The 23716-nt window shown below is 40.3% G+C and overlaps 1 protein-coding gene across 34 annotated transcripts in view; it reads right to left on the bottom strand.

Annotated features, from left to right (window-relative positions):
• Positions 1–23716, bottom strand: part of ESRRG (estrogen related receptor gamma) — a 607049-nt gene that overhangs the window by 132549 nt on the left and 450784 nt on the right. For all 34 annotated transcript variants that reach the window (XM_087856312.1, XM_045809601.2, XM_087856344.1 and 31 more), the window contains one exon: positions 20347–20463. In XM_087856312.1, coding sequence (XP_087712438.1) covers positions 20347–20463 — 117 coding nt within the window. The remainder of the gene's footprint in view (positions 1–20346; positions 20464–23716) is intronic.

Raw genomic sequence — 23716 nt, 5'->3', positions numbered from 1 at the left:
CCCACTCCTCACCAATGTAGATAAAAGCTCAGTGTGTGAAGCCTAAGTACAAAAACCTAACTTAAGCATTTTCTCAGAAGCGATGTACGTATATGTATGTATACATACACAGAGATGCTGTGCAAACATACTATCAACCTATATAAATGCATGTGCTGTACATGTGAATCGTGTGTCTGTAACACATATGCAATACACCTATGTACATAAATAAGACACACACATACATACACACACACGGTGGGAAGAATGTCAGTGTTACCCTTCGGGATGTTAGCATCGCAGATTTTAATAAAATTCACACACACCGGCCCCACAGAAAACTGGGAAGCTCCGTGGCATCGTAGTGGAGAGGTGGAAAGAGGGTTGGGATGAAGAAGCAGGGGGACAGGAAGCCAGCAGAGAACTGTCATTCTCTCTCTCTCCTGAGCTGCCCTGAATACCACCTCCAGCAAATAAACATATGCAGGAGGTCCCAGAGGCTTCTAAAAAAGAAACCTATGTAGAAATGTAAATCCCATGCCTACTTTATCTCATGCTCTGTGACCATAAAAGAACCTTATATTTTAGAAAGCACACATATTCTGTCCAGCGTGTGACCATATGGCTTAATTCATTACTATTTCTATAGTAACGATATCCAAACATCTTTAAAAGGTATTACAAAACATATATATAACTTTGTGTCTCAGTAGCCTGGTTTTGGCTGACATCGACGTCCCATTTTTACAACAATATTGTCTTTAATCCTCTGACTGTATGACAACTTCTGTATCTCTATGAGGGAACAGCATTTGAGAAATCCTCTCACTATTCAAAAGCAGGGGAATCACTGGAATTCTCATTCTACCAACTTCAAATAAACGCAGAGCTAGTTATGTCCCATTTTGGTTGAGGTCCAAATATGCTAAAAGGGCCTATTTATTAAAGAAAATGATAATTTCATGTTTTTGTATGTACCACATATATAAAGCTGACGGGACTACAGCATTTTCTTCATGAAAAATTAATACATTTTGGTGGGGGGGGGGAGGAAAACCTCAATCTTTGTGAGAGAGATTAAATACATCAAGGAAGATTAAAGTTAAAAACACGCATGAGGCTTCTTTAAAAGTATGATTCCCCCTTACTAGTCAACAACAACTAGGGAGGCTGAAATCACTGAAGAGTTTCTAATTTTTAATTCCAGAAGAAGAAAAGGAAGCAGAGGGGAAAAAGCAGGGTGGGGTGTGGAGGAGAGTGGGGCCTCCCCAATACGTGTAAATGCAACCCCTGAAAGAAGATAAAAGTAACTAATTAAGGATCAGCAATAAATTTGACTGATTTTAAGTTCGTCAGCTGGAGGGAACTATTATAAAGCCAATAAATAGAGCTGTAGACAGCTGGCTTTGTGCAGTACCCTGCTCCTTTGCCTAAATGTTTAAACCATTGATTTATTTGGGATTAAAAAAAATGAAATCTCCAACTAAGCTATTCCCAACATACAAAGCAAATTCCAGAATCTTGAAGACTTTCATTGTCTCTGAAAGTCATTGTCACCACCCTAATCCCCTCATTAAAGCTAAAGAAATGCTGGGATGGCATTAAAATGAATGCAAACCATTTGCAGCAATCTCCTGCTCACACCACCTCCAAACGAAGGCAGGCACATTGCATAATCCAGGCAGCAAGAGCTCCTGACAGGTGGATGATTTATGCTCATAGTCAGAAGAATCGGAGGGCCTGCAGAGGAGACAGCATGAGCAAGGCGGTGGCGAGACAGATGCTCTCAGTGGGCTTGCAGGGGCTGGCAGGCTCCAGCTAGTTCAGGTGCAACCTGGACACTTTAAGTGCTGAACTCCTATTGCCTGGATTCCAACACTCTGATGTGCCATTTGCAATACTGTATGCTCCGTACGCAGTGAATAAACTGTCAACTCCAGGCAAGCCCTCTATACACGGTGCATCTACCCCTTGTACGCCGAGATGCTACCCCAGCAACGGAAGCGAAAGGAAACCCATTTCTGCCGAATGAGTTTTAGAATACAGATGCAAATATGATGTAGTTCAAAGATCTGCAGTCTTGAAAATATGGAGTCCAGGTATGGTAAGTGGAGACTGACAAGATCTCCGAACAAGCGGATCGATAGTAAAGATTGCACAGTGGGATTAGGAGAAACACACCTCAGCAGAAAACCGACATTCCTGTCAATTATATTAATTATTTTTCGGATACATGACATGCTTTCATGACATTTTATTCTGAAAAGGCATTTGAATATTTGAGAGGAAAATGAGTAAGGGGTGGATAAAAGGAAGGATAAACCCCTAAAGGGCTGAACAGCTTTGAAATCAATCTTTAAAATAGTTTTTCAGAATTTCTCTCAATAGCCCCACACAATAACAATCTGGTAAAGATTATGGTATTGGTTAAAAGGGTAGATAAACCTAATTACGGCTATTGACGACAAATTACTGCTACTCAGATCTCTAGCACAAGGTATTAGCCAGCATTTGACTGGTCAGCAGTAAACCACCAATGGACAGAGAAATTCACTCCATGGCTCCACATAGAACTGTATAGATCACAGGGTCCTGCTCTGCCCAGTATCTCTGAGGCACAGAGCTTCAGGCATCAGGGAAAGGGATAAGCATCCAAACGTACAAGCTTCAGGTTACCTTGGATGAATGTGACTTTACTTTCAACACCTAGATACTGCAGGGTCAAAGGTAGAGCTGCCAATGAGAATTAAAGACACAGGCATCCCTTTAATTAGATAACAGTATTCAAAGGTGTGTAAATTCCCAAGAAGCCACTTTGCAAAGCCTGAGTTACAGTGTTTTCGGGGGCGGGGGGGCAGAAGGTGGGCAGTGGGCTTTTTTCAGCTATGCACCAATAAAAGAGAAATTTTTTTAAAGAACAAAATGGAAAACATTGTAAGTAATTCAAAATGCCTCCAGACTTTACAGTTCTCCCTAGAGAAAAAACTCAAACAATTTCAAGTCTTCACAAACTGCATCCAAATCCTTTTTCTAACTTCATTAAGCTCCAGTGCTTAAAAATCGTTCATAGCAAGTACTTTAATTAGAGACGAGCCATTGCAGGGAGAGCTCGACAGGCAGTGCATCCACCCAGTAACCAGACCGGCCAGGGGGAGAGTCTCTTACTCAACGGGGCGATGCACTGAAAGGGCAAACCGGGGGCCTGGGGCTGGGAGGGGGCTACAGAGAGATTCAAACATCATTCTGGCCTCACCAGTACTCTGCCAGTTTACCATTGTATACACAGAGAAAGAAGAGAAAATGTGTTTAAAAAAAGCACATTTGAAGAGCTGCAGAAAACGAAGTCATCTGCACTATGTACCCTGAGTTTTCCTTGTTTGTTTCATCTACTTTCTCTCTCTTCCCTCCTTTTTCTTCTTTGCCTTCTCTCTCTCTCTCTCTGGGCCAAACCTTCTAACCCCCACACTTCGGGACTAAAACCACCACTGCCATGAGTCCCGCACTATAGGCACAACACCAGGATAGGCGCACGCAGGTGCCAATGGAACTCCGAGATGCTGCCATTTCTTTCATGTTCGAAAGTCAATCTGAGGCTGGAAAGGGGTTGTGGGAAAGGGGAAGGAGGGGAGAACCGAGGAGAACAATTCCCATGCAGGAGTAATGTATGCTCTCTCCTTCCCCGGCTAGAATAATGACTTTGAGGCAGAACTTGAGAAGACAAGTGAAGAATTCGCAGGTTGCAAGTGACTTGACATTTTAAATTGTGTTGTTTAGAGATCTAAACACACAGTAACAATAAACCTAAAACAGATAGTTTTTGTTAAGAGTTCTAGGTGGAGATAAAAGCCCTTTCTTCATCAATGACTCATACACTCTTTATCCCGAAAAGCCAGAACTGAATGAACACATTAGCATGTACGAAAGTAACCAGAGAGGCCATAAATTCGACTTTGGAAAAAGTTAGCAATGATCTGGATGAGAAGTGATTCCACGAATTCAAGGTCATTTGCTTCTGGTCCATGACAGACTTTCCTGCTGTCCCCCCACAATCCACAGAGGGGTCTCTGTAATTCTGGCAGGTTCTGCTGACCCTGCCTGTCACCTTCAGATCTCCTGCACACAGGCAAGGGTCTGGGGCTGGAGTCACACAGAGCATTATCGGGGACCTCTGACCCAGGGAGCCATGAAGAGCAGCAGTGGGAAGACAACCCAGACCTGCTGTGAACATAGCACTTGGTCATTTTGGAGGGAAAAAAATTCCGGAAGATGACATTTGACAACAAGCACAGCCGATCCATTTTTGGTTTAGCTAGGCAGTGTCCTAAACACTTGGACAACAAAAGCATAGGGATGCTGATGCTAATAATAATAATAATGATAAATAATAGCTAACATTTACCAAGGACTTCTGTTTGTCAGACATCGTGCTAAGTATTTTAAACACAGTATCTTATTTAATCCTCGCAGCAAACTCTGTGGCGTAGTCATCAGTATTATCATCGCAATTTTACAGATGGAGAAACTGAGGCTAGAGGCATTAAGAAACATGCTAGCAATCGACAACTGAGCAGCCATTCCGTGTTGTCTATTAGCAAATCCCATACCTTAATAATGCACTGTGCGGAATGATGGATTAATACCACAACTCCAAATGTACTAGCTTCATTTTGCAAATACATTAAACCCGTGCCTTCGTAAAACACCCCACAACTTACTGGAATTTGGCAATGTGAGAAGAAACTAACAATTCCAAATTCTTCCCTCCACTCCCCTGAGCTCTCTGCTTCTTTAAAATACCCAGCCATGAAGAAAAATGAAAGCAAAATTTTTTTTTTTAATGACTCAGATATAGGTGCTTTAGCACTTCACGTTGAGAGACTTTTTATCAGTGATCTCTCTCACTCTGATGGAAAGGAGACCGTAGGAATGGCCTTGCTACTAACCCCAGCTTCCCCGGCCCATTAGCTGTTTTCCAATGTGCAAATGACTCTGGTCTCCCAGGACTGTTTAAGAGTTCAGCTGACTACAGCACCGTCTCCTTCTGGGTTTCCAGTTAAAATCAATGCATTAACGGAGAATGCTAGTTAAATTCTGTAACTGCAAGTTAAGAAAGGTGAGGAAGAAAAGAACTGCTAGCTTTATAAGCTTGGGAACTTTCAAAGAGGCCAGTTCCCGAGTGGCATTAAAATAGAAGTATAATTACTTGTAAAAGCTGGGGGATTTTGTTCTTTTCTACCTTTACAAAACTTCTGATAGATTTTCTTTGCTGCAGCACATAACCAAATAGCTAAAAATGTGTGAGATAACCAGGAGATGCTCTAACATTTCCTAGGTGCACAGCATTTGAATTGAATTTCTGTTCCTTCTCCTTTGTCACCATTAGCCAAGCATTATTTTTCCACACTATCCTCTCCAGATCCTAATTAATGACTTCTGGGGAGACCTACATACATATACGGAAGTGTTGAGAAATACATTTCTTCACAGACCACAAATTTGGACCTGTTGACTGCAGAGCATGATATTTTCTGCTACAAACGGAAAATGAAATCATCAGACAATGACCTGGACTGCCTCTCGGGGACAGATGCTAGGCACTGGCAATCTCTCCTTCTAAACAATAGCCTATGATAGTCTACATGGAACGGGTGCTGTTCAGAAATAGGAGAAGCTCCAACATCATTCAAACCATTGCCGAGAAAAGGTATAAAATATTCTACATAGAAACTTCAAGAAATAATATTGTGCTCCGGCACAGAACAAGAGTGGCAGGAATCAGAAAATGTTCCCATTATCACCCAGACCCCTTGTTTTAGAGTATCTACAATATGGAATGATTCTGGAATTTTAGCAGCTCTGGAACCAAAACCATTCTCTGAAATAAAGGTCCCCTTGCTCACAAAAGGAAGTAATAACAGACACAGAGGCTTCCCTGTGAGGGAAATAATATTTCACCTCTTGACACTGGTAAGATTAATTACGAGGAGAACCAAAGGACTTCATTAGGAATATCGGTATAGCATATGGGCTTCAGAGTCTGAAAAATCCAGATTGAATCCTGGCTGTACCATTTACTACTTCTCTGATTTTATGCAAATTATTTATACAAGTTATTTCAAATAGGTGTTGGTTTTCTCATTTATATTCACCAACTTATCAAATACCTATGGGAAAGATAGATGAAAAACAATATTGGTTCTTTCTTTCTTTCTTTCTTTCTTTCTTTCTTTCTTTCTTTCTTTCTTTCTTTCTTTCTTTTCACAATACATCAATTGCTATACTGTCAGGGTATTCAATATAAATTCAATACATCATGATTTCTGAAATATAATTCTGTCATGGTCACATACATATAAAGGAAAATGTGGAAGTAATTTATATATGATAGCCCACAAATTGTTTCTAAAAACACTACTTGTGACACAACTGTTTCTGCAGTCAAGTTTTAATAATGTAGCTGAAAGACTAGTAAAGCAGGCTTAAAAAAAAAGAAAAAAATATGCAGTTATATTTTATCGAGCACCTACTATGTGCCATTAGTATACTAGGTATTATGGATGACTAAAATATAAATAATGCAGTCCCTGTTCTCAAGTAGTTTATGCTTCTCTGTAAGACATACTAAGGGACAAACAGAATACTAAAAATGAATACTAACAATATTTTCTGAGGGTTTGTTGCTTGCACCATGACAAGACTATTACATCTATTACCTCATTTAAACCTCAAAATAACCCTCTGATGCACTTATAATGACAACCCCCATTTTACAGATAAGGTTTAAAACGGGCAAAGTAACTAACTTACTTGAGAGAACACTCCCGGTAAGTAGTAAGGTTTGGACTGAACCCAGATTCTATCTCTCTGCACTGTCCGGTATGGTAGTCACCAGCCATATGGGGCTAGTTAATTTAAGTAAAATTTAACTAAAGTAAAAAATTCAGTTCTTTCATTGCATTAGACCTATTTTCAAGGGCTCAGTCAACACTCACAGACTCCATTTGATCTGAGAGACCGAGCGCTGCTTTTTTTTTTTAAAGATTTTATTTATTTATTCGACAGAGATAGAGACAGCCAGCGAGAGAGGGAACACAAGTAGGGGGAGTGGGAGAGGAAGAAGCAGGCTCATAGCGGAGGAGCCTGATGTGGGGCTCGATCCCATCACGCCGGGATCACGCCCTGAGCCGAAGGCAGACGCTTAACCGCTGTGCCACCCAAGCGCCCCATAGACCGAGCGCTTCTTATCTTTACACTCTACTTTCCTCTGTGGAAAACATGATGTATTAAAAATGCTAAGTTATATGAAACAGAATATAAATAGTGGTGAAATGCAGAAAGGGGAGAAATCTATATGACTGTACATAATCAGCCCCATAATGGATCATCAACCCCATGAGGCAGAAACTTGTCTGTCATGTTCACTTTTAATCCCTGGCACTTAATAAAGAGAGTTCTATGGAGCCATGTCTCAAAAAAACATTTACTGAATGGGTAAAGGTGGATGAATAAATATTCGGAGATGGGCTGGGCAACTGTGTATCATTTGGATTCATAAGCAAATAGAAAGCAGCTCCTGGAGAAATAACTTAGCCCCAACTCTAGGTATTATAAAGAACAGGTGTATTTCTCACATAGCAGATAGAAATATATGCACAGATTAGACCATAAAACAAGAATCCACTTTCCTTCCAAATATTTCCAAATTATGCATGAATTGATAATGACCTAAGACCGGCTAAGGTCAGAGTAATTGCCATTTAATTGGCTTCAAATATACTAATGATTATGATAATGTTGATGCTAAAGAGAATTAATAGGCCAGGTGATAAATGTCCAGGAGAGGAGAGAGGTAAATCCATGGGAGGTGGGGGTCGGGAGGGGATAATGATGGAGGTCATCAGCTTTGGAATCACCAAATAGCAACTCACTACAATTGTGAAGAAACTCTGTTTTCAGAAGAAATTTTGAAATTAAAAAAAAAAAAAATTTTTTTAGGGGCAGGGGAGGAGGAGGAAGTTATGTGGCCCAAAAAGTTACACGTAAGGGAGAAGTTTAAATAGACAGTCTAGGGAGAAGCCACTGAACAGGGGCTCAGGTGGCCTCAAAGAAACACACAGCTAAGAAGTAAAAGGTAGATTGGCAAAATGGAGTTAGCTTCCGATGGGGGTAACATGCTGGCTGGAGCTCCGAGACAGAACCGGAAATAGGTACAGATCTAACTAGAAATATATGCTAAGTTAAACTAGGTAATGTAAATGACCTCATTCTTATATGTTCTACTCCTTAAATTCTCCACATCCCTAATGTACCTAAAAACTCAAAGTAGTTCAGGCATCTTAAAATTATGATTATGCAGCCTATGGAGCACCTGAGCGGCTCTTGGTTAAGTGTCAACTCTTGATTTCAGCTCAGGTCATGATCTCAGGGTTGTGAGAACAAGCCCCACGTTGGGCTCCGTGCTGAGCATAGGGTCTGCTTGAAAGTCTCTCTCTCCCTCTCCCCCTCCCCCTTTCGCACGCGTGTGTGTGCTCTCTCTCTCTAAAAAAGAGAAAACAAATTATGATTATGCAGCCTATGTAGAAAAGCCTTGATAGCTAAACGTGTAATCGTTGAGAAAAGTAGGGAAGTGATTATGATCCCAGATACATACAATCCTGGGAGAAACAGGTTAACCAAAAGGCAACTGCTACAAAATCCTTCCTCTGGGTTTTGCCATAGGTCCCATCATCACCACAGTCAGCTATAAAGGAAGGAGCTGTTACAACTGGGATTTTAAAATAGTGGAAATCCTAGTACTCCTGTCAAAGATCTCTATAATGCTTCCCACCTCCCAAACCAGTTCCATGTTAATCTCCTTTAATGGCATGATTCCTATTCACCTCAACTTCAAAAAGCCGAAGTCAGGTAAAAATAAATGTATGAGGTAGATCATCAGCTGAAACCCATCGCACCTGAGGATCAGTTATTGCGCCTGGGCTGTCCAGTCTACCGGGTGAGGCTGAGTGGGAGTGACGGGTCCCTGATATTTGTTCCAGTAGCCAGTAAGCCACACTGGCTCTCAAATAGCACAATCTGCCATTCACTTAAGTCTGGTTTGCCAGGAAGCCCAAGGATGGACTCCCCACCAGTACCATCAGGCTCAGGGAATTTGGCTAGCACCAGGCACCTCAGACTTCTGCCAGCTAATTGGCTTTGGGGAAGCCGCTGACCTACTCTCCACTGAGTGGCTTTTGTGAACCTGGAACCCAGCCTGCCTCTCATCATTGATCAACCTTGGCCAAGCCAGCTGGCTTGTTCCTTTGCAGACAGCTTGCCTTAGGGAAGCTGGTTGGTGGTTCTACAACCTACCAAGGGAGAGAGAGGCAAAACTACAGAACAATCTCTCAAGCAACGACCGGCGCTCACTTTCATTTGTGGGAGACTCAGGAATGAACAAAATCATGCAGGATACCCGATATAATACCGAGACAGCTGCACTCTGCACAGCATAACCAGAAAGGTAACCAACCAGTTGGCAATGGTGCCCGAAAGAAATGGGCCTTATTCAAATGTATACCAGAATTCCTTTACGTTAAATTCAAGCACAGTGTTGCAAACATCCGTGCCACATTGAGATATGTGGAAAGAAACAAAAATCTGGCGTCTGGAGGCTGGTGGGAGGAAATTCCACATCAGAATCCTGTCTGGCTGGGGCCTCCCCTCCCCCTTCCCTCACCACACACGGTGCTGTTGCTGTACTTTCAATGTATGAGCAAATGTGGAAACAGGTTTACCCCCCCTGGGGTGAAATCCACTGGGAACTTTTTATAATCCAAAAGGAATAAAAAAAATTGGTCGCATATTAGATAAATGCTGGCTTCCTCTTTCAAGTTCACAAATGGAAATGACAAATGGGGACAATCAAATAAATGATTAACTTTAATAGTATTCCAATTAAAGCAGGAGGAAGGAAGCTAAAAGAACCTTTTCTTACCATCTCCATCTTTCTGTCCTCTCTAACCCAAATGCAGCAAGGATAGATTTGCTCCTTTCAAATGATTCTTGGTGCTGCATTTGGTAAGTCCACAAGAGAGAATCTACTTCATTTCAAATGTAATTGTTATATTTCAAAAGTGAATAAATATAAAATTGTCCCCAAGAACCAGACATGCACAGGGAATATGTGACAGCCTAAGATCCACATTATATAAGAATCCTGGATAAATCTTTAAAACTTTGGTACTTCAATTTTCCCATGAATAAAAGAGATGAGACTGTAATACCCCAGTGGTCCACTATGGCCATATCCTCCAAACAACTGAGGCAGACAATATTCAAAGTCAGTAAATCAAATTCACTCCTTTCTACAAAGGCAAAACTTACAAGGAATTTGGTTCTGAAGTTCTAAAAATTGGAGCCAGAAAGTAAACCGATGCCAAAATGTTCCTCTATGTTCCAACTTGGATTTATATAAGATGTCATACACTGTTTGACAAAAACACAGACCCCTGAAATAAGGTTCCCAGGAACTGAACAGCTTAAGTGTTGCTGATGTTTATTCATACAGTTTATAACTGGCAAGTTATTCCAAAGTCTATGTTGGATCTCAAGAATCTTAGAATGGGAAGTGACCAGAAAAGATACTCTAGTCTAAACCCCACATGGTACTTGAACTGGTTCTCTACATCTCTCACAATGATGGGAAACTTACTGCCTTCCAACACAGTTCATTCTATTTCTGGACATTCAGTGAAGAACTCAAAGCACTGAAATGAGTCCTGATTTTTTTTTTAAATGGTTGACTTAAATAATCTTGTAAGAGCTCGGTATCTCCTGAATACCCATAGCCTCTGAAGAATCCCAAGCTAAATATACACTTGAATATTACTTGGGTTCACAGAGACAACCTATATTAAACAAATACAGAGCACAGGCAATAGAGCCAGAATGCCTCCATAAAATCCAGTTTCTTATTGTGCATGGTGAGAACTCTGGCAAGTAACATTCTCTCTCCAAGCTTTCACCCCTCTGCGACATGGGGAAATACCCAACTCTGGGGGCCACTGTCAGCAACAGCAAAAAAAAACCCATAAAACACAAAACAAAACCAAAAACAACTAAAGCACATAGCACATAGCCTAATGCATATTAAGCTCCCAAGAATTATGTTATTACTCCCTTACCTGCAAAACCTTTGTTATTCATTTTGAGACAGACGGTTCAAGTTTCCTATCAACAAAGCATGACCAAAAAATCACCATCTGGTAATGCAGTATCTATACATGAAATAACTTTCTGTGGCACTTAAATATATTCCCAAAAGGCTTCACGTCAGGACAAAGCTCACAGAGAAGGCGCTCTTTGCTATTGCTTATATTAGAACTTGCGAGTTTTGTTCAATACTCTGCATTAATGAGGGAGCTTCTTAGGATAATATTACAACAGAGAGTGCAAGAAATACCAGTGAGGTCAATGCAGTTCTATTAACTGTCATCTAACACAGAAATATTTTCCTTGAATACCATTAAAGCTTTCTCCTTTTCTTTGTTCTGCTTTTTGAAGGCAGTAGGAACCCAAATTTCCCTACCAATAATTTCTGTTTTCGACTTGGCAGCATAATGATATTAGACTTGAGGAAAAAAAAAATCACCTTGGCAATGTCTTCTTCAGAGGGTTTTTACAAAAGATATTTTGTTAGGATAAATTGCACTAAGCAGGTTCTTTAAGTAAGCAAAAACAAATCAGCTTGTTACCAAATGACCTGAGTAGTTTGCTATTTTTTAAAGAGAACCTACCTGGAAAATGCTACACCCTTTAAAGGAACATTTTGTTAAAATGGAAGCTATGAAACAGAAGGGTAATTAGACAAGTAAGTTGCTCTTTGCTCTCCTGCTGATAGGGTAAGCCCAGAAGACTCTCAGAGTTCCCACTGCCATATATAAATCAAGACACAAGCTGTGGTTGCAGGAAAACAGTTCTGGGATAATTTTTCTTTAGGTCCTGGGGGCTCAAGACAACTGACTGAAGAGATGTAATGGAAGCTAAATGAATAGATGGATAATATGTGTTCTGTCTCATATACATGCATATGTGTGCGTGCCTGCACGACACACACGCACACAAAAACACATACGCCTTCTCTAAACTAAAAAGTAGAAATAGAAAGTATACCCCATGGATTGTGATGAGATCGTTCAGAATAAATAGGGCCTCTGGACAAAGAATCTTCTAATGTGGAGGAAGAGAAGCTACTACCATCGCTCTACTGCTACCATTTCTTCCATCCCAAGATTTCCTAAACATTAGGCCAGCCCTATTAATTCATGAGTCAGAGCAAAAGATGAAGGTCTTTCATTCTAGAGCGACTGGCAATCATTTGTTGAGATTTAAGCAGGGCATAGATGACAGGACCCTCTTAAGACACTGGAGATCCACCCAGGAATGAAAATAAAAGAGAATTCTAGGGACACCTGGGTGGCTTAGCCGGTTGAGTGTCTGCCTTCGGCTCAGGTCACGATCCCAGGGTCCTGGAATCGAGTCCTGTATGCAGCTCCTTGCTCAGTGCAAGCCTGCTTCTCCCTCTTCCTGCCGCTCTCCCGGCTTGTGCGCTTACTCTCTCTCTGGCAAATAAACAAATAAAACCTTTAAAAAAAAAAGACAATTCTAGATCCTCATACTTTTTGAGGTTAACTTCTTTCCCTGGGGGCCTGGTATCCAGAGACAGACACTAACACAGCCTGACCAAAACAAACGGACCTAAATGCATTGTGCCACGCTGGGTCTTATGCTGTGACATTTGGACCTCCATAACTTCTGGTACATAATGTCTCCTCCAACTCACAGTCAGCCCAGTACTCTAGCTGCTCAGTTATTCTGTAATGATCTTTTCTGGATCGATCCCCACCACCATCTGTATCTTCTGTGGCTTCATCGAACCCCAAGTGAGAAAAGCTTGGTTTCCTGAGATCAGAATCCTAAGGAAAAGTCTCCTCTTTATGAATGTCACTTATAACTTAGGCACAACCCCCTTCTTAAACTCACAAGCTCTACTGCTTCCCGGGAGCACCAGGACTCTTTCCCGTTTCTTCTACCCCCAAATGAATATCTCAGGCCACTATCAGCCTGCTGTGTTAAGACTGTGGGCAATGAACCTGAGGCCAGAGCAGGAAAAACCCCTTGTTTGGCCAAGACTGAAACAAAGCTTGATAGAGATTCAGAGCCTGAAAGGTGACGTACCTGACTTCTAATCCCATTCCCACTCTATCCGCAATGGGTCACTGAGTAAGTCACTGAAACTCTCTGAGGCTTGGATCCTTCATCTGATTAATGAGAATCTCACACCCAGGGTCCCGCTTTTATCTACTGAGTGAGGCTTTCAAGGTGATAATGAAACCTTAATATCCTGTGCCCTTTCCACACTGAATGGTGACTTATTCCAAATGCTGATTCCCATCCTCGGCTTTGACTTTATCCTAAAGAGGAAGGCTCACAATTCTAACACATAATTTATACTGCCCACCTGGAATCTTCATGCTAGTAGTTTTGGGACTTCCAAAAGAAGGGGCAAATATTAAGCACCACCCTAACAGAAAGTTACTTTAAAAATGTCAAATCAAATATGAAAAGCAAATGTACTTATCAATAAAACATGTAATATGTTATTGGTTTTGTTAGTTTTAAAGACTCATTTCTTCCCCAGAGGAAATATTTAGAAGGCGTTTAAAATTATATAAACTTGCTCTTCTCCTCTCCTATTTATGTCAATATTTTTATTTTAAAAATGAAACAACAAAGTTTCAAACAAATCTGACTGGTAGCAATCTAGCAATCTGTGATGAGATTTCAGACGCTCACAGAAATAACATTACCAACTGCACTTCAATATATTGACAAGAGTTGGTAGGGACTGTGAGGAAATATAGAGGAAAAGTTTTTCAAACACAGGTAAAAATGCAAGACCTCATTTCCTAAGTATTTAAATATCTATTGATTGCTCCACTGTTCCTTCAACTCTCACTTTTTTTTTTTTAAAGATTTTATTTATTTATTTGACAGAGATAGAGACAGCCAGCGAGAGAGGGAACACAAGCAGGCGGAGTGGGAGAGGAAGAAGCAGGCTCATAGCGGAGGAGCCTGACGTGGGGCTCGATCCCATAATGCCGGGATCACGCCCTGAGCCGAAGGCAGAAGCTTAACCGCTGTGCCACCCAGGCGCCCCTCAACTCTCACTTTTATTAACTGTGGCCAAAATAACATACTTCCTGCTTTTCCAGAAAGATGAAAAGCATCCAAAGAATTATCCAGTTAAAACAAAATTTACAAAAGAGCACAACTCACTAGCCAAGTCTACGAATCATGGTTCCTATGGTTTGACTAGCCTCACAGATATTGTCAACATCATCAGAATAATTACAAATATCTCTGTGTCTATATTGGTATGATGTTTCAACAGATACATTTTATATCCTTTATATATACCTTATATCATTTTCTAAATAAAACTTCTATTAGAATAGAAGGGATGAGGAGCACCTGGGGGCTCAGTCCATTAAGTGCCTGCCTTAGGTTCAGGTCATGATCCCAGAGTCCTGGGATCGAGTCCCACCTCGGGCTCCTTGCTCGGCAGGGAGCCTGCTTCTCCCTCTCCCTCTGCCTGCACCTCCCCCTGCTTGTGCTCGCTCTCTCTCTCTGACAAATAAATAAATAAAATCTTAAAAAAAAAAAAGAATAGAAGGAATGAGAAAGAAAGTAGTCTGCTTCCCTACACATGTGGAAATGAAGACAGAGTTCGATGGACTTCCCCAACATCACAATGCTAGGCAGCAAAAAAATCGGAATTAAAAGCTAAAGCGTGGTATTTTGCCAGACACACGGGAGAAGCTCAGTTACTATTTATGGAGGTGTACTAAAACTTAGGTCCATCCTCTGATTTTTTTTCCATGATGCTCTGCTATCAAAATTTCCTTAGTAAAATTTAATGTACCTATGAGATTAGTAGAGTTCTCACATTTCTTCCTGCACATTTTAAAATGTGTGTGATTTCTCCATTTTCTCTGATAGACAAAGGAACCAGGCCTCCTTTCTACAGCTCAACCAGTAATCAAAGGCATTCTTCACCTACGTTGTTGGTAAAAACTTCTGCTTCAAGTCCCTTTTTTCCTCTTTGCTTGACGTAAGGACAGATACTAAAAACTCAGTGGGTTAAGCCTCTGACTCTTGATCTCAGCTGAGGTCTCAATTTCACGGTCATGAGTTCAAACCCTGCGTTGAGCTCCATGTCGGGCATTGTGACTACTTAAAAACAAACAAACAAACCCCAAAAAACTAAATTTCCTCATGAAGTTTTGGAACAAATTTACACCTATTGATGTGTTTCTATAAAAAGTTGGGAAAAGACCCCTAAGGTCATTGGTATTGCCAAAAAAAAAAAAAAAAAAAACCCTACAAAATTTTTTTGAATTTGTATTAGTCCAGCAGGTGAGTGTAATATACCCAGATTCTAGTTCATGGTGTCACCCACTAACCATGTGCCAGACCCCGTGTCTCCATTAGCTCTCTTGGTTTTTCAAAAACGTCACAAGGTAAGTTCTCTCTTCAGTCCCAAGTTCACAAATAAATAGGCTGACGTAGGTCTTAGAGGTTATGCAAATTGCCCAGGTCCAGGAGGTGGTAGAGCCAGGGCTAGAATCTGGGTCCTCCTGACCCCACAGCTTGACCCTTACCATCTCTAGCAACAATAGGTAATGTTGATTTGGTCCTCATTCTACCCCACATGGCATGCTGAATACTTAACATGCAGTTTCTTACTAGATATTCACAACATTTCATTTGCAAATACTACTGTTTCAACCATCATTTTATGGATGATGAAAGGAGAGATCAGAAAGGTTTAAACAAACTTTTTTTTTAAAAAAATAGGCAAAGTGGGGGTGCCTGGGTGGCTCAGTCGGTTAAGTGTCTGCCTTTGGCTCAGGTCATGATCCCAGGGTCCTGGGATCGAGCCCCGCGTCATTGGGCTCTCTGCTCAGCGGGGAGCCTGCTTCTCCCTCTGCCTGCTACTCCCCCTGCTTGTGCTCTCTCTGTGTCAAATAAATAAAATCTTCAAAAAGAAATAGGCAAAGTGAAAAGCATTTTTTGGCATCAGATAGCTACACCGGCCCTCCATGCTTCCTTGATTCATCTATACTTTGGCATACAGGCTGGCCTGGCTGTGTATGAATGTGGGTGCCTTGCCCTCATCTACAAGAGTCAAAGAAAAATACTTGAGTTGCCAAAGTGAAACCCATCATACCAATAAAGAGCCAAAAGCCCTTCAATCCTTCGATCAGTGAATTCTATACCTAAATAAAATAATTATTGCTTTCATAAAATGTCTCCGTTTGCCACTGACAGAGAGTAAACCGAATCAGTATGTCCTGCGATAGCCTTTAAATAACCAAGGAGAGATCAAAATAAAAATAAATCTTGACCAGATTTATAGGTGCACCTTGATTAGTTCTTGTTTTTTCCTTCAAATAAGCAATACCTGAAAAAAATGAAAAGGGAATGTTGAGACCAGATATCTTGTAATAGATGGGTTTTTGCTGACATACAGTACGGCATAATGCTGAAAAACTAATGCCGGCCCATCATTCGTGAGGCTTACCAGCGAAGTAGAGCCCAGAAAAAGAAAAGGGGATTTTTCAGGATGTGGAATGGTGCAACCATTTGGATTTGAACAAACTATCATTTTTTTATAACTGTACTGCTTTGAAGTTTTTTATGTTGTGGCATTCTGTTATTTTCTCCATACAGCCAACTGTTCGTTTCAAATGGTAGCAATTTTTTGACTCAAAAATTCTAGGGCTGCCTGGGTGGCTCCGTCGGTTAAGCATCTGCAGTCGGCTCAGGTCATGATCCCAGGTTCCTGGGCTCGAGTCCCACATCAGGCTCCGGGAGCCTACTTCTCCCTCGGCCTGCAGCTCTCCCTGATTATGCTCTCTCTGACAAATAAATAAATAAAATCTTAAAAAAAAATTCTAACGTTAAAATTGAATGTACTTCATTCAGACATAATTCTGATACTGGCTAATGAGAAGGCATAGCTTGTAAGAATTTAACTGGAATCATTTGCCCACTAAGCCATCACTTCCCTTTGACACCCTACATCATTAGTAGAAATATCAGTCAATAAAATTAGGGATTTATGTTTTTAAAAGAGTAAAGTCTCATTTTTCTATAAACCACCTTTTTCATGAAAACTTCTTTATTTCCCTCAGGCTGCACTTTATCTAAGATGTATTTGGCTAGTTGAATAAAAATACCTGTTAAAGGAAAGAAGGTTCCCACCAAAGCTGTTGAAATCTGATTTCATTTCAGATTCCACAACTAATGTTTTTTGTTTAAATAGATTTTGTCTGTCAATTTCTAGACCTGCTGTGCCATCAGCCTGTATGGACTGCTGTGGTCAACACGGGGGTTGTAGCAGCAAATTTTATTATGGACTGGTAATTGAATTGAACAGGTTTACATTTGAATAGATTTACTTCATCATGATCTCTGACATACTGCATGGGACCGAAATCCCTCTCCATCCATAAAGATACGTTTAAGACGGTATCATTCTCTCCAGGCTGAGAAGGCAAGTCTTGAGCCAAGGAGATGGCCAAACATAATTGTGCATTTATATGCAGGGTGTAATGCAATATTTCACTGCATTTTTAAGTACAAAAGAAAAGGAATATTCCTTGTTTACTCATATCCATCCTTTTGGGGGAGGGGCTTAGAGAACTGGCATTTTCCCATCAAAGTGGGCATAAGGAAGTAAAGGAAAATAAATTATTATTTGAGTATATCAGCAACAGCAGCAATTCCCTTGAAAACAGACCCTCTAAAGGCTTGATAACAGCAACTGAAGAGGTGTGAATTACAGATAAGCACCGGCCCATTTCTTTCACCAACAATGTTTAATTAAACACAGTTCACACCTCCTCGGTCATTCTAACCACCCTTCGGGATTGCTCCTGCTTAAAAACCACAATGGGGGAAATTATTTAGGGGAAAATTTATTTTTGTTTTCACTTCATCCCTAAACCTGGAAGTGCAAAGAGTTGAATAAATAATAGTAGTAAAATTAAGCTAGTCAAAAAATTCTATCAACCTGGAAATGGAGACCTATCTCCACAGACTTTCGTTTTTGAAAATAAAATCTACATCTAAGACACATCCATTCAAAGTGCTAATTGAAATATTGCTTTTATAATACTTGAAAAAAATGGATTTGCCCTTCGAACATTATTCCTCAACACCCAACTTTTAATTAACTCATTTTGAATGAGCTTAAGTTTAGTTTGAGTCTCTACAGCTCAACTAAGTGTCAATATAACGACCAAAAATGGACCATCAGCTACTTATCACGTTATTGTAAACTAGGTTTTGTTTGTTACTCTGCTATAGGATTTAAGGCAATTACTATGATAAAGTTTCAGCCTCAAAAGAAGTAGGCTGTCACATCATTCTAACTAAAAGGAAAATTCCTTGCCCTGTGGGTTGGGTCATTATGGTTGGGTTTTTATATATATTTCTTCCTTTGTCAAAACTCTCCACTGTCATTTCCATTAAGTTTTCTCTAGCAAGAACCACCATATCCAACTTCCTCACTGCTGCACCACTGGAGCCTAGAATGGTGCCTGGCACACGGGAGAAACTTAATAAATATTTAGCAAGTGCATTATAAATGTAAAACATATCAACTATGAAAAATCCCAATGGTGCCAAAGGCTATACAGTGAAAAGGGCAAGTAACTCATACATACATTGAATCATACTACTAGGGAATTTGTACTTTTATTTATTTATTTTTTTACTTGACAATACATCTTGCATCAAGTTTTCATAAGACTTCAATTACAAGTTACACACTCTTTGTTTATAGTTTCTCCCCCACCCCCCACCCCAGGGGAAGGCGAGAGTCAAAGATGAGAAGAATTTGAGAGCATCTTCTTTGTTCCTAGTCAAACTAGGGATTAGTTCTTAGTGGTCTAGTAAAGGGCGGAGAAATAGGACATGAATTCCACATCCCAAAATACCAGTGACCCACTCACCTTCCTATGACATTGTTCACAGTAAAAATCTTGCATTAAGAACAAACCAGGAAAAATTATGAGATCTAGGAATGCCATACCTAACTAAAGCTCTGGTTTGTTCTTGGGGAATAAACACTTGGATCTATTTGGATCTAGAAGTTAAAAAATAAGGGACCTCCAGTAACAGCAAATATATAAACTTACAGGGAAACCCCATGAACAAAGTGTATGTTATGACTCAACAGAAGCAATACATTTAAATGTAAGTTGCCTAATTTTCTTTCAAACTTTGACTACCACATTTTCATTGTTACTTTATAAAATTATATTTATTTTAAACTGTGGCAAATTTTCTGAAGATAAAGGATAGTAAAATCTAAACTGTAAAAGAAAATGCACATCTGCAAAAACACACACATAGACAGAGATGCATTTAAAACCAAAAACAAAGACAGATCTAGGCTTTCCAAAGAAAAGAATAATTTCTTTCTAGCCCTAAGCTAAAATGTTAGTCTCATTGGACATGCTGACATATACAAATATTTCAGGACCTTGGATATGGGTGGAAGAAGTCAATGAATTCTAGAATCTGACTCTGTGTTCAGTTCTGGGCTCTACCACTTGTGAGCTGTGTGAGCTCAGGCCATAACTGAATCCATGGTCACATTATTCTGTGTTTGCTGGTGTTATCCCTAAGTGAAAGCAACAATTTTAGTATCATTATTACAAGCTCTTTATACTAGAACACAGGTCCAAAAGATAAGATTGGAAAAAAATAAAGAGGGCTTTAAACCTAAAATTAATTTTTTTAAAAATGGTAACAATATCAAATGGTGGGTGGGTTAATTAGCTTGACTGTGGCAATTTTACAATACATATGTATATCAAAACACCAAGTCATACACCTTAAATACACACAATTTTTATTTGTCAATTACATCTCAGTAACGATGGAGGGGAAAATCTCCCTGCAAAGGTAGAAATGAGAAGAAACACAAAAAGACAAGGACTAGCCTCTTACTGTCCTTCGTCCTTTGCCTTCTGCAACTCGTAAAGACGGAAAGAATCAGGACTACCAAGCATACCTGGTGGGTTGAGCTGCACATCAGATGTTTCCTACCTTGTCCCTTCCTGTTGATATCAAGCAGTTAGCCAGGACATATCAGAAAACTCAGGCGTAAAGATGTATTCTGCCATCGGATTCCGAGTGCTTACTGTGACCCCATCTTTTCCCAGTTTCTCTAGCGTTTCTATAATTCCCTGCACACGCCCTTCCCCCATTCCCAGCCTCAAGCACAGGGCCCCTAGCCACATGCCTTACCTTCTTTGAGCATGCCCACTTTTAAACACTTCATGAAGCGGCAAGCCTGGCAGGATTTACGTCTGCGTTTTGTGATTTCACATTCATTCGTGGCAGGGCAGCTATATTCTATATTACCTAAAACACAGAGTTTGAAGAAAAGCAGTTAGATTTGCAAGACCCAGGAAAGGTGAGCATCCCAAAGGCAATGCCTACCCTGTTACTTCTGCCTCCTCTCTGAAAAACAAGTCACATGAGATTCATTAGGATGTCACAGATGTCATGACGCGGGATGCACTATGGCAACCACTTGGGACACACTCAGTAGGGGCGCCCGGGTGGCTCAACCACTGAAGGGTCCGACTCTGGATTTCGGTGCAAATCGTGATCTCCGAGTCTTGAGATCGAGCCCCAGGCTTAAGATTCTCTCTCTCCCTCTGCCCCTCCCCCACCACTTTCTCTCTCTCTCCTAAAAAAAAAAAAAAAGATGTACTGAATAACTGTAAGATACATGGTAAAGTAGCTCAAAGATTAAGTTTAATTAAAACATTATGCTTAGTCTACCCATGCAAAATAACAATCTTCTAGAATTTCAGAAGCCAGAAGAACTTTCAAAGCAAATTATTTTCATACGAGTATGAACATCAAAATCATATTCCTGTATCATCAATCCCGGATTTCTCTTGGTTTCTAATGTTCCAGTGTATCAGGCTTATTGTCTTTCTGACACCTAACAGCATAAGCCCCACTGTGAAAAATGATCGGGGGGAGGCTAATCTGGGGCCTTACAGTGAGCTCCTAGAGGGCAGGGACCGAAATGACATGGTATTTGGGGCAACACTTACCCGGCAGGGCCTTACAACACGGTTCTCTGCTTAGTAAATGCTTATTGAGGGGAGGACATGGAGGAAGATGACGATGGTCATCATCATCGTCATCATCATGTGTTACATTATTTGCATAATGAATTCCAAATACTCAAGCTCCACGGAAGTGCTATAAATAAAAATAAACTGCTATGAAACTATATTTTAAATGTCAGAGTTGACATTACTTACGGTCCTACCTACACATCTGAAGTGATAAATACGTAGCCAGAAGAAGATCCAAACTTTAACTTGAATTTTTTTTTTCAATTAATGCCAATGACAGTGTGTGGGATGTGCTCTGGGGCGGCCTACAGCTTTGTAAAGAAGCTGCCTCTAAAATAAAGCCTCTCTCCCCTATCAGCTCTGTCACATCGTGCTTGAAGGTCTTTCCTTACTTTCTAACCCTTTCCCCTTGTGATTAAGTGCATTAGTATCTTAATGAAAATGCATTCTGTTTATTGCCCTCTTGGGAAGGGGGAGGTCATCACACCAAATGCATAAATTGTCATCGGAGACGGTCCGAGCATAATTGCAATTTTGCTGCTCCATGTTTGCAATACTCAGGGTCCATCCAAGTCCCCTGAAACAGGCGCAGATTCTAGTAATTAGCATAGAGTCTGCCTGGGACCACAGCATTGATGAAATATTTCAGAGTTAATCACACTTTGTAAACACTGATTTATATTGACTACCTTTCTCCAGACTGATGTCTCCTCATTAAATATCACATTAGTGGATTGCAGAATTGTACAAAGACTCAACTACTCAGCAACTGCTAATTCAACAGAAAGTAATACCTAACCACTTATAACTACTGAAAATTGGTTAAATATGCATGACTAAAATATATTTTTAAAAAAACAACAACTGTGCATTATAACTTGACATAAGTCTATCAAAATTATTTGGCTCAATTAGCATTCTAACTCAGGGCATTTATAATAATAAAAGCAACTACCTTTTAACGTAAGAGGTTAAATAATAAGAGTAATATTAATTGCATCAACAGAGGCACACACCATCACCTTCTTCAGCGATATCACTAATACCCAGAAAATTAAGGATAAGTCAAAGGAACCAGACTGGCTGGGTCATGGCTGGGAATAAAAGGATTTAGAGTCTGAACTTTAGATGAACCATTTTTCACTTCTGAGTTTCTTTAACCATCACTGAAAATGTATTTTGCATCCAGGGAGTATTGGTAGTAATTTCCTAGGGGTTAATTAGTATTCTCCTATCAGAACCTTCCACTCTATTACCTCTTCCTATACTTACTTAAAAAGAAACTTAGTCTTTTCTTTCCTAGAAAGAGATGAACAGGGCGCCTGGGTGGCACAGCGGTTAAGCGCCTGCCTTCGGCTCAGGGCGTGATCCTGGCGTTATGGGATCGAGCCCCACATCAGGCTCCTCTGCTATGAGCCTGCTTCTTCCTCTCCCACTGCCCCTGCTTGTGTTCCCTCTCTCGCTGGCTGTCTCTATCTCTGTCAAATAAATAAATAAAAAATCTTAAAAAAAAAAAAAAAAAAAGAAAGAGATGAACAAAAACTAGTCAGGAAAAAAAAAAGTTTCTAAACAGCATTTCTTGCCCCTTTTTGCCTGAAAAGTCAGTACGAAGTCTTCACTTTGCTTACTTTCCAGTACTAAAGCATGACCCACATTTTAACCCAATGCTGGAAACTTCTACCAGGGTGACCCCCCCCCATCTCCCTCCCAGCCCCACAAAAAATCATCTTTCATGTCAAACTGGTTCCTCTTCCTCTGAAAATTCTTTCCTCATCCTCCACGAGAACACACTTCTGACAGGAACCTCAATGGGGCACGTGTGAACTCACACCTGGACTAGGGCAGTTATCTCCTAACTGGGCATTGTGCCTCCATTCTGTCCCCCTGGAATCCATGCTGCATACCTCTTCCTAGGACTGCTTAATTAAAAATAAAACAAAAGAAAAAAACCTTAATTTAAAAAAAATCGATATACTTCTATGGCCTCTTGAATTAAATACAGAATATTGGATCAGCAAACAAAATCGCCACTCCAATATGACTTCCATCTACTTATCCAGCAATATTACAATCATTACCTTATATGAACTTTCTGATGCAGCCAAGTCAATGTGTTCATTTTTTGCTGTGTCCTTCAGACTTCCCTCTGAGATTGATCTATCTTTGCCCCTCTTTTCTTCTTAAAATTACTTCCAACGCTCACTGTTCAACTCAAATTCCATTCAAATCTTTCATGAAAACCTCTCAGACCATCATAGCAGAAAATGACTTATTGGTTTTCATATCTTTTCAGGTACTCTCATCACATACAGACATGCCAGATTTTGTCATACCTTTTTTGCATGCATAGTACCCATTAGATGGTAAGATCCTGGAGGCAAGGACCATTTCTTATGCAGTAGGAAAATCTTCCTCCAAAAAGCAGTAAATAAGTAAAATAGTATGCCTCGAAAAACTTGTATAATCTTGATATCTCAAGGTCACTGTTATGAACACCAATTATGGTGCTGTAATGGAGT

This window comes from Ursus americanus, chromosome 2, assembly GCF_024610735.1.
Source record: "Ursus americanus isolate L20-20 chromosome 2, mUrsAme1.1.p, whole genome shotgun sequence".
In the NCBI taxonomy this organism is placed as follows: Eukaryota; Metazoa; Chordata; class Mammalia; order Carnivora; family Ursidae; genus Ursus; species Ursus americanus.
Note: the sequence above shows the minus strand (reverse complement) of the source record. Positions and strands in the feature narration are given on the sequence as shown.